The sequence below is a fragment of the Hyla sarda genome, chromosome 1, assembly GCF_029499605.1.
Source record: "Hyla sarda isolate aHylSar1 chromosome 1, aHylSar1.hap1, whole genome shotgun sequence".
NCBI classification, from domain to species: domain Eukaryota; kingdom Metazoa; phylum Chordata; class Amphibia; order Anura; family Hylidae; genus Hyla; species Hyla sarda.
In genome coordinates this window covers 231,612,151-231,624,721 of record NC_079189.1, presented here as the reverse complement: position 1 = coordinate 231,624,721, position 12,571 = coordinate 231,612,151, and the positions used below count along the sequence as shown (strand labels likewise).

The following is a 12,571-nucleotide window of genomic DNA, read 5'->3' as shown; positions in this document are numbered from 1 at the left end:
GGATAACTGGGAAATCAGATGGAGAAAGGACATTGTCATGGTGTTCTTTGCCAGGATTTGACAAGGCCTTTTATTTCTGATGAAGGCTAATGTTAATGCCATATCATACACAAACATTTTAGACAATAGTGTGTTTTGATAAATTTGTTGCAGCATTTTGGGGAAGGCCCTGTCCCATTTCATTCTGTTTGTGTTTCTGTGCACATAGAGGTGCCATAAATACATGGTTTGACAAATTTGGTGTGAAGAAACTCAAGTGCCATAAAGAGCCCTGACATCAAACCGCTTTAGCACCTTTGGGATGAACTAGAACACCAGTTGAGATAGGTCTGACATCAGTACCTGACTTCACAAATGTTAATTTTCATCAAAAAAGGATCCACACCATGGATTTTGAATGAGTGGTTCAATAAGCACATATTGGTGCGATGGTCAGCTGTCCACTTGATGTTGGCCTCATAGCAAAGTTGATCAAGTTCAGTAAGTTAGGTTGACAGGACCAATGGCATTTAAAGCTAAGGATATGCCATAAATGTCTGATAGATGCAGGTCCCTCATATTAAGAACTAGTTTTCCAAGCCTGCCCGATCTTTAAAACAGATACACTGGCGAGGCCTTTGTTCCCAAGGTAGTTGCATCCATCAAACATCTATGGCATATTCTGTTGAAATGGAAATATTATATTTCAACTATTAAATTTAGACTATACATATAGCATAATCTACAATATATATATCTATTAAATTAAAATGAGCATTATGCAGGTAGAACTGTGAACTACATCATATGGGTTTACTACAAACTGCTCTTGTATAACTTTTTTCACAAAGCAACTAAGCAGATGTTCTTGAAAAACAAGAATAAAGTTTGCACCTGTGCATGGGAGTAAGAAAATCTATGCTAAAATATTCGCTTCATCTCTATATTTTGCTCTTGATGTATAACTTTTGCCCAGCTGCCCTAGATAATATGATAGTTCTGGGCAATAAAATGACATGACCCTTCCTCATGACAAATGGGTACATCGTCCCTCGTATAAACATAGAAACTGTTTATTGTCTTAGAGCACAGGAAAAAGGAGACAACGCTGGCATAGCAGTTTCCTCCAATTGCTGTCATTAATTCCATATGGAAGGATATATCTTTTGAAGAGCAATATATATGAGCTATCTGTCAGTAGGTTGTTTTCTTCCTCCTAGAAGAATGATTAATCTTCTGTTTATTTATTCTTCTGACTAGCTGGGTTGATAAATGTTCATATAATGAATTCCATTCTTTATTAAACTGTAGCAAAGTTTGTTCAATAGTTACCTAATAACAGTGTTCAGCTACATCAAAGGCTATGGAAATTTAATAAGATAGTGCAGGAGATGCTACTTATTATTAAGTGAAGGTCATACGTGGAGGCAACGGGATTTTACAGTGTGGTATCTGGTCTTTGTTCACATACACAGTAAACATACAGATATAGCAAAAATGAATACGACATTTAACAAGGGGAAGTTTGTGAGAGGTCTTGACCTTTCGCCAGAGGATCAGCATAAAATATGAGAATTTGGTGCAAGCTCTGTAGACTGGAGTATTTCTCTTTGATAGCTTCACATACAGGATTAATCATCAGATAATATATTGGTGTATATTGCATATTTACTTTACAATCATTATGCCAATAAACCTACACACTTCCTGGTAATAAATATTGCAAATTTGTACAAAAAGGAGAGCTTGATACTGATAGGAGAGTGAGAAATGTGGTGTTGTTAGCTATGGTCTCTAGGATAGGTGTGAAGGATAGTAATTGATGTCACACTGCTTTGGTAATGTTACTGCTTTGCTGGTATGTCAGGGTCATGTGTTGGCAGATTCCCTTTAGAAGTACATGCAGAAAAGAAAAACGGACAATGGTGGAGCTGCCTTTTGCCTTTACCTTAGGTAACACAGGTATATAGGTTCAGATTAATGCTCACGTACCTAATGGTCTTGGGCTAAGAGCTCAACACCTTTATGCACATAAATGGAATTAAGATTAGTTGCGTTGCTGCCCAGACCTGGAACCGACCGCATGGGGAAGGTTCAATAGATGCCTTGAAACCGCTGAAGGGGATACAACGGAGGAGAAATATCAGGTTGGTTACTGAGCACACACCGTTACGGTATAGGATTCACCACGGACACCATATTGAAAATAAAAAAGAGGGTTTATTCTGTAATTAAAAGTTGGCAACACGTTTCAAGATCTCTTGCTCTTTTTCTCAAGTCATAAGAGAGCACTTGAGAAAGAGAGCAGGAGCTCTCGAAACGCATTGTCGACTTTTATTAATAAAACAACCCTCTTTTTTTATTTTCAATACAGTGTCTGTGGTGAATCCTATACTGTAGCGTGTGCGCCCAGTAACAAACTCAAATATTTCTGCTCCGTTGGATCCCCTCCAGCGGTTTCAAGGCAGATTCCCTATAGCACACCAGTGCTTACACCGGGGTGATGCCTGATTGACAATGTAAGTGACAAGGTATTCCCCTTTAAGTATGGGTGGTAACTTCCTTAATGATGTTCTGTAAGATCACAAGAAGTAGTGGCCCTCATTTACTATTGCAAACCCAACATGTTTTGTTGGTTTGAGCGCCAGTTTCTCCTACTAATTCTCCATTTTACTAAGAAAACCTAAAATGGGGTGCGACCGTTGTGAAAATGGGGGCATGGTCACTGAAAAGGGGCGTGTTCCTGGCATTTTCACAAAAACTCAACATATTTCAGCAAGTTTGTGGGTGATACTGATGGCAGATTCCTTTATTCCTGGATCAGGCATGTGCCATCATGTGGGCTGGCTTGGTGGCAAACCCACATAATTACATTGTTGGAGGATTGTTAGAGACCTGGGTCCCCTATAAGCCACCAGCACCAGATGATGGCACATGGGTAATTATATCATAATAGACGTTAATGGCCTAGTGATACTCTGTATACTCTGTTCTCAGGGAAGTTGTAATGCTGTGGGGCTAAATGTTAATGTGCTACTCAGTGTGCCATCCGCTCTGCTTTTATGTTTTGCAAGAGACTTGTTAGACTGATGATTAAAACCAAGACGTCTGTCTACCTCCTACATGTTTTGCCTTTTTTTTTTTTACCTTGCTCTGGATCAACACAATAGGGTTCTGGTTGAACTTGATGGACTCTTGTCCTAATTGAACCCTATGGACTAGATCACTATGTAATAGGGGCTTTAAACAATGTTAGAATGATAGCAGGTATATTGCACATACATTCTAGTGGATATAAAAGTGCACACAATATTAATATTATTGATCATGTTTACTAAACTGCAGCTGCTTCCTGTACATATCTGGAGTGAACGGTTCTACAAGGATACATTTCGATGTCTTATTTACTATTCTAGTGTCAATATTTATATGAGGAAGCTTTGTACTTGTGCAAACATTAGATATTTAAGTTGTCAGAAGATCTTTCTTGTTATTGTCGTATTAAACTGGGGGAACAGACAATACATATTATCTTTCTCTGAAGTATGGTGATTATAACAGTTTTATTAATGTACAATGCAGTTGATATGTGGTGGAGTGCAGTGTGTGTTTAAAAACCTCCTTTATGTCAAAGTAAACATTGCTCCCAAATTTGTTTATTCCAATTTTCCAGCTGCAAACCTGGATAAAGGAAAATAACAAAATAAGAGACATTAGTTATGTCCTTTGCATCTGGTGCTTTGCTTTTCCATCTGAGATTCTCCAATAGCCTTTGTGTATACAGATTGTTTACAAACCGGCTGTAACTTTATGAGGGACACCATCAGTGCAGCTGAATGGTTTAATACTTTGAATGGTGTCATTGAAGTATATGTAATATGGCTTCTATTACATTCTCAAATGTTATTTATAGCACGGCATTTGCTCTCAAGTTGTGCTATAAATTAGCCCAAGCCTTTAGCTTAGCAATACTGTATCCAAATGTAAAAAATTGACTATAAGGGTAGAATTCACTATGTGCAAAAGCCATGCGTTCCTTTTGTGGTTCTCATGGTTAACTACATGCAGTTTTTGTTGAAGCCTTCATGCAGTTATGATGCAGTTTTTCTTGCATTAGTTTTGATTCCTTACTGAACTTGTAGTTACCGTATATACTCGAGTATAAGCCGAGTTTTTCAGCACAATTTTTCGTGCTGAAAACGCCCCCCTCGGCTTATACTCAAGTGAACTCTCCGCCTGTCAATCCCTTCATCAGTGGTCTTCAACTTGCGGACCTCCAGAGGTTGCAAAACTACAACTTCCAGCACTACTGGGTGTTGTAGTTTTGAAACCTCTGTAGGTCTGCAGGTTGAAGACCACTGCGGCCTTCGTCATCATCCAGCCCCCCCTCCTCTTGCTTTGTACTCACCTCCCCTCGGCGGGAAGTTAGGGTGAGCTGGTCCGGGCCATCTATGCTGCAGGGACCATCCGGTGGGGAGGAATAGTCCTTGCTTGCTGTCCATTTTCACTGGGGGTGTGTGACGTTGCCTTGACAACGACGGACTGGGACGTTCATGCGCAACGTCCCTGTGCGTCGTCGTCAAGGCAACGTCACTAGTCCGGAGCCGGGCCCAAAGCGCGGAGAAGAGGCCCCCAGGTGAAAATGGACAGCCCGCAACGACTAACCATCCCCACCGGACGGTCCCTGCAGCATAGATGGCCCGTACCAGCTCACCCTAACTTCCCGCCGAGGGGAGGTGAGTACAAAACAAAAGGGGGGAGTGTTCTTCAACCTGTGGACCTCCAGAAGTTTCAAAACTACAACACCCAGCATACCCAGACAGCCCATGGCTGTCCGGGCATGCTGGGAGCTGTAGTTTTGAAACCTCTGGAGGTCCACAGGTTGAAGACCACTGATGAAGGGATTGACAGGCGGAAGATCACTGACAGGCGGAAGACCACTGATGAAGGGATTGACAGGCGGTTGGCTGTCCGGGCATGCTGGGAGTTGTAGTTTTGAAAGCTCTGGAGGATCGTAGGTTGAAGACCACTGATGAAGGGATTGACAGGCGGCGATGATGAAGGGGGGGATGATGACGGGGGTCTGGATGATTACATGGGGGGGATGATGTATTTCCCACCCTAGGCTTATAGTCGAGTCAATAACTTTTCTTGGGTTTTGGGAGTAAAATTAGGGGCCTCGGCTTATATTCGGGTCGGCTTATACTCGAGTATATACAGTATTTAAATTTGTCTTAGTGTGGATGAAAAAGCGGTACAACCTTTTCCATAAGCAGCAGCACTGCAGACATTACGTGTCGCCAGCCACTGAATAGAAACCTGAAGAAATGTTTTTAAATGAGGTCTATACAAAATACTTGGCTTGACTTGCCCTTCAGATTTGCCATTAAAGGGATATTCTGATAAATGAAAAATTGTATTAAAATTAAACTATCACCCCAAGACATATAATTTACTAATATAGTATTATTATTAACTATACTGGCTTCAGAATACTATTACCTGATTCACCCCTGGGAAGACGTTGTGTAGTCCTTTCATTGTCAGTGTAGTGTTGTCTCAGTAGCCCCAGTAGCTTTTCTCTCTCTCTCTCTCTCTCTCTCTCTCTCTCTCTCTCTCTCTCTCTCTCTCTCTCTCTCTCTCTCTCTCTCTCTCTCTCTCTCTCTCTTTCTCTCTCTCTAGTACTTGGCAACTGCTTAACCAGGAAATTGTGAGTTTTGACATAGGGAGATGACTATATCCCTAGAAACAATTTTTTTTTTTTTTTCAAAACTAGGGCAGATAGGAAAGCAATGCTTCTGTAGAAAAAAATTCCTTGTTACCTAACATCAAAATACCCCTTTAACCTCTATAGGAAAGCACCCTAACAAGAATAATGCAAAAATACAAAACTGTATGCACCATCTTTACTGTAAATGGCCACATTGCACTGTAGGAACGTATGAGCCCAAATTAAGGTTTGGCAGTATAGTGTGCATTTTCATTGGTGCCACCTGAGTTTGAAGTTACCAGCTAGCTTTTGTCTTACATTGCAAAGTTTTGTGTCTACAAACCTCACCTACACAGTATATAGAAGATAGTATATGGGTTTCTATTTCTATACCAGATATGGAGAAGAATTGCATTTTGTTTTTTTATTACCCAAACTATTGGGTAATAGTAAAAAGTAGTAAAGATTTTCCAATATGTAAGTTAGATAAATCAGGTGATTACAACGTTGTAAAATGAGACGTTTGGGCTCAACAAAGTTCATTCTTTCTGTAACAACCTTTAAGGGGTTACCCCCCTGTGGGGAAAACCCTTACTAGAAACCCCCCCCCCCCCCCTCTGTAAAATTTACTATCTTTATTAGTATTACAGGTTAAAACAAAAACCCTATGAACACACTCTTTAAAACTATATCAGCGGTGTCAGTGGGTAAAGAAGGAAAGGGTAGCCTCTCCTATTGGCTTGAGTGCTGCTGGCACTTGTTGTATATACTTTGTGACAGCTTCTATTGCACTAATCTACATATCCCTATCCGCTGTGTTAAAATATGGCTAGCCCCCAAACGTTTCGCTGAACGAATCAGCTTTGTCAAGGGCTATGGGGCCCAATAAAAAATAGTACATTTTACGGGGGGGGGGGTTCTAGTAAGGGTTTTCCCCACAAGGGGGTCACTCCTTAAAGGTTGTTAATGAATCATTGCCCTGGAACCTTTTTTGTTGTATACATTCTTTCTGTAGACAAGAAATTTGGAATTTCTGTGCCGGAAACATCTGGCACGGCAATTCCAAAGTGTGAACATAGCCTGAAACAAACCCTTATCCCCTTATCCAGACCAGATATGCAGTGAAATTGCAATACCAAGAAAGACAAGCTGTAAGGTTAAGTAAGTAGCTTGCATGACTAAAATCTGTAAATGATCACCTAGCTCCAATCTTTGGATTCAATGGTGAAAAAAAGGCAAATCAAAAGCAGATTTTTTTAGCCACATGAGACCATAAAAAACACAAAATGAGAGTGACAGAATCCTGCAAGCTTGGTTGATCACTTCAGCAGATTGCTATTCACATAGGCCAAGATGTCAGCACTTTTTAATGTTTCACTGTAAAAGAAGAAAGGCAGAAGGGAACTGACCAGAGTAGATGTCTTCTAGATCTTCATACCGAGGATCGGAGCTGTGCTTCCATGCCATCCCACAGCTCCGATGCTCAGTATGAAGATCTAGATGACATCTACTCTGGTCAGTTCCCTTCTGCATTTCTCAGTGGATTTATTTCTATGTCTAACATTTTGGAACACCCAAATTGTCTCAATTTATTTGCTGTCTGCCATGGCCTTTGCACCACTATTAATCCAGGTATAACAGCCCATAAGTGTCAGTACTATTATCCCCTCTTTTTCTCTTTTTGGCTTTACTTTTTAATGTTGCATTTCCAGTGGTTGGGAGACCAACAGCGAATATGGCAATGCATTTCCTTGTGGACTTGTCTATTCTTTCTGCAGACTCCGGAATCAGAATTTCTGTGGTAGAAACATCTGACATGGAAATTCTGCCATGTGAACAGAATAGAGTCCAACTGAGAGCAATGCAGAATGCAGCAGAATGTCCATGTGGAATATTCCCTGCTGAAATTCTGCACAAGTTCTATCTGTGTGAACATACCCTTACAGGTGCACAGAGGTTAACCTCTGCACAGATGGATCATCAGATTACAAGAATGGCACATAGTTATCTATTCTGTAACACAAAAGAAATTGAAAGTCATTTACCAAGACTAGGGCATCCGACATTGTATACACAAACCATCAGAAGAATCTTACATGACATTGGTCTACAAGCAAAACGTGGAGCAACAGGTGTTCCACCACTCTCAAAGACCATCATGATGCAGTTCAAGATGGCAATGGTGGTTGAAATGTAGGTCTATCCTCTTCAGCAATATGTCCCACTTTTATCTTGGATGCAATGATAGCTTGAGATTGGTCTGGAGATCATGTGGGCATCGCCATGAAGAGGTCTTTGTGAGGGAATGGTATATACTCGAGGAATTATGGTGTGAGATAGCATAATTTATAGTAGCAAGACCCCTCTAGTACAGTAAAATCTCCATTAGCGGACACCTCCCAATAGGGGACACCTCCTAATAGCGGACAGTTTTTTATTCCCCCGGCAGAATCCTACAATACAGATATGTAGGTGCACTACTGTGGTAGATGTATACAGTGACATTGGCTAATCCCTCAACACTGATGTTAAAATTGAGACATTCGCCAGTGTATCCTTATATAAAGGACACACCAGAGCCCGCACACCAACGCCAAGGTTTCTCAGATGGCACGGGACCTAACGCTAACCTACCTGTGCGTAATAAGCAAAAACCAGGGGCCAGTGGGCAATTACAGCAGCACTAGGTCGACATGCAGCCTGCTCCCAGTTCCCTCCAGCGTGACTGAGCACACATACAATGGAAGGGGGGAGAGAGGCTACAAGCCCCACCCAAGTTGGCTGATATAGGTGCATGGCCTCACAGGTGCAACCCTAATGCTGCCTGGAAAGTGTTCAAGGCGCATTAACATATGGAGTTTACACACCTCCACGTATAAATTTACAAACAACAACAAAAAACGTGGTCTCAAATGGCTGGAGGTGCTCAACCCCAAATGCAGTTGTGCATATATATACTGGGGGAGCAGATCCTGCCCTTGTAGTCCGTTGCTAGGGGCCATCCCCAGCATAAAAATGCATACAATGGAGGATGCCTGCAGCGGACTACAAGTGCCACAATAGAATCCTACACCAGATAAACGGTGTGGATGTGTAACAATTAGAATAATACAATACAGAAATGTAGGTGCACTACTGTGGTAGATGTATACAGTGACATTGGCTAATCCCTCAACACTGATGTTAAAATTGAGACATTCGCCAGTGTATCCTTATATAAAGGACACACCAGAGCCCGCACACCAACGCCAAGGTTTCTCAGATGGCACGGGACCTAACGCTAACCTACCTGTGCGTAATAAGCAAAAACCAGGGGCCAGTGGGCAATTACAGCAGCACTAGGTCGACATGCAGCCTGCTCCCAGTTCCCTCCAGCGTGACTGAGCACACATACAATGGAAGGGGGGAGAGAGGCTACAAGCCCCACCCAAGTTGGCTGATATAGGTGCATGGCCTCACAGGTGCAACCCTAATGCTGCCTGGAAAGTGTTCAAGGCGCATTAACATATGGAGTTTACACACCTCCACGTATAAATTTACAAACAACAACAAAAAACGTGGTCTCAAATGGCTGGAGGTGCTCAACCCCAAATGCAGTTGTGCATATATATACTGGGGGAGCAGATCCTGCCCTTGTAGTCCGTTGCTAGGGGCCGTCCCCAGCATAAAAATGCATACAATGGAGGATGCCTGCAGCGGACTACAAGTGCCACAATAGAATCCTACACCAGATAAACGGTGTGGATGTGTAACAATTAGAATAATACAATACAGAAATGTAGGTGCACTACTGTGGTAGATGTATACAGTGACATTGGCTAATCCCTCAACACTGATGTTAAAATTGAGACATTCGCCAGTGTATCCTTATATAAAGGACACACCAGAGCCCGCACACCAACGCCAAGGTTTCTCAGATGGCACGGGACCTAACGCTAACCTACCTGTGCGTAATAAGCAAAAACCAGGGGCCAGTGGGCAATTACAGCAGCACTAGGTCGACATGCAGCCTGCTCCCAGTTCCCTCCAGCGTGACTGAGCACACATACAATGGAAGGGGGGAGAGAGGCTACAAGCCCCACCCAAGTTGGCTGATATAGGTGCATGGCCTCACAGGTGCAACCCTAATGCTGCCTGGAAAGTGTTCAAGGCGCATTAACATATGGAGTTTACACACCTCCACGTATAAATTTACAAACAACAACAAAAAACGTGGTCTCAAATGGCTGGAGGTGCTCAACCCCAAATGCAGTTGTGCATATATATACTGGGGGAGCAGATCCTGCCCTTGTAGTCCGTTGCTAGGGGCCATCCCCAGCAGAATCCTAGAAGACTTAATGTATTTGCGCCCTCCGTATGGAGGACATTCCCAATAGTGGACATGGACACTCCCAAAAGGGAACAAAACACTCCCAATAAGGGACAAAACGCTCCTAACAGGTGACAAAATGATCCCAATAGGGGAGAACCAGGCTTATGTGCTGGCCCAACCTTGTACACAGGGCTGCCATCAGGGGGTACAGCCAATACCCCAGTAAGGGGCCACGGCTTCCCAGCACAGAAGTAGAAGACCGCTGTTTAAACAGTGGTCTCCTACTTCTGTATGTCTGCTGGCCACATCATTCCCCCCTGATCCCCCCCATGCCACATCATCCCCCTTTATAACCCCCTGTGCCTCATCATTTCCCCTTAATCCCCCATGCTATTTTCCCCCTTTATTACCCTCTGTGCAGATTCATCACCCCCTCTTTACCACCCCTTTGCCATTTCTTTTCCACCCCTTCCCTCCTCTCCCTGTTGTTTTTCTTACCTGGCCAGCAGGCTCAGGTACAGGGGCTCTCAGCGGGTTTGATTTGAGCAGCTGCTGCTGCTCTCAGTAAGTGCAATGCAGAGGACGTCAGGAGAACGTCAAATCCGCTGAGAGCCCCTGCACCTGAACCTGCTGGCCATGTAAAAATAACAGGTGAAGGAGGGAAGGGGAAAAGTGATGTGGCCTAAGGGGTAAGGGGGGGGATGATTTAGCACAGGGCACAGGGGGAATAAAGTGGCACAGGGGGATAAAGGGGAATGAAATGGCACAGGGGGTAAGAAATGGCCCAGGGATAATGAATTTGCACAGAGGGTAATAAAGCGGGTATGACATGGCACAGGAGGGACCAAGGGGGAATAAAGTGGCACAGGATATAAAGGGGGAATAAAGTGGCACAGAATGGTTCAAAGGGGGAAGAATTATGTGGCATTGGAGGGATCAAGAGGGGAGATTAAATGTCACTGGGAAAGTCTAATGTAATATTGCTTTTTAGCGTGGTTTATAGGTAATTACACTCTGGAGTGAACACAGATCAGTATTCAGTCAATTAGAAAGATTTTTGAGCCTTTTTTTCCAATAGGGGACATCTCTTGATAGCGGACACTTTTTCTTTCCCTGTGAGTGTCCCCTATTGAGAGATTCCACTGTATTTATTCCAGGTACATTAACACCTTGGTCTTACATTGATTTGGTCATAAAACTGTTCAAAAGACATCCCTCCGACGTGTCCCATTTTTCAACTCGACGCCAGGTCACATGTTATTTGTGCTACTGTGACCAACATGTATGGCCTAAATGTGCTACCATTGCCTACAATGTCTTTGAACTTGCTTGTCTCCTATCAAACACATCTGCGACTTCATTGGTCAGCAATTGCAAAAGGAGCTGTCAATTACATATACTGAGCCTCGTAAGTTTACCTCTTTAGAAGACTACTTTTCATGTCATTTTGAGTGGTTGTCTTAAAAAGGTTTCACTGTGATTTATTGCCAAATCATCCCTATTTTAGACTCCGGGGGAAATTTAATAAAACTTGTGCAGAGGAAAAGTTGACCAGTTGCCTATAGCAACCAATCAAATTGCTTCTTTAAAATTTTAAAAGGCCTCTGAAAAATAAAAGAAACAATCTGATTGGTTGCTATGGGCAACTGGTCAACTTTTCCTATGTACAGGATTTCATAAATGTGCCCCTTGATCTTCAGAAAACTTTTGTGGAAAAATCAATCATATGGCTGAAACTTCCCAGTCCATCAGTTGCTACAGTGTAAATACATTTACTCATCCTCCAAACAAGCATCTCTGCAACTACCAAGAGAAAGAACGCTTCCTTCACTGGACTTGATCTTTAGCTTAATGGTGACTCAAGTTCAAGTAAGAAAAAAAAACCCTACTAAATATCAGATTACAAAAAAATGAAAACAAAATGTGACATTATTTTGCTACTAGTGATAATAATAAGAAAATATATTGACTATTGTTTTTACAGCAAAAACTGCAGTCAGACCTTTTTGGCCACATCAACAACTAATAAAATATTGATAATACATATACATTGGTCATTGATAACTGACAATTCTTTTCTATATTTTAGGCCTCACCAGGAGATAATTCAACTCGGACTCCTATCCAGACCAATCTTTATATCCAAGCTGTCATCTATGATCACGTCACCAGACGAAAAACTTGAACTTAAGAAAAAATGTTGTCTTTGCTTATCAAATAAACACATGACTCTAAGGAATGTTCCATTTGTTTTGTAGATAATGTCAATGGGGGTTATCTTCTCTATACATACATTTTAATAATGACCCCTTTAGGGTGTGTTTAAACTTGCAAACTCCCAGCCTAGTTTCCTGCTACAAGTTTGAATGTGGGCTGGCCTTCGACGGAAACCCCACCTCAGGCCCGCATGTCAAAGAGTCTCACTGCACAGAGCCCTGCTTGTCCTCATACACACCAAGCCTTGATTGTCCTCACTGCACAGAGCCCTGCTTGTCCTCAGTGTACAGAACCCTGCTTGTCCTCGTACACCAAGCCTTGATTGTCCTCCCTGCACAGAGCCCTGCTTGTCC

At 42.4% G+C, this 12,571-nt stretch overlaps 1 protein-coding gene across 1 annotated transcript in view; it reads left to right on the top strand.

Annotated features, from left to right (window-relative positions):
• CFAP299 (cilia and flagella associated protein 299) overlaps positions 1-12,234 on the top strand; it is a 534,640-nt gene extending 522,406 nt beyond the window's left edge. Inside the window, exon 7 of the mRNA XM_056568944.1 lies at positions 12,091-12,234. Coding sequence (XP_056424919.1) covers positions 12,091-12,186 — 96 coding nt within the window. The 3' untranslated portion in view covers positions 12,187-12,234. The remainder of the gene's footprint in view (positions 1-12,090) is intronic.
• Positions 12,235-12,571: the final 337 nt, after the last annotated feature.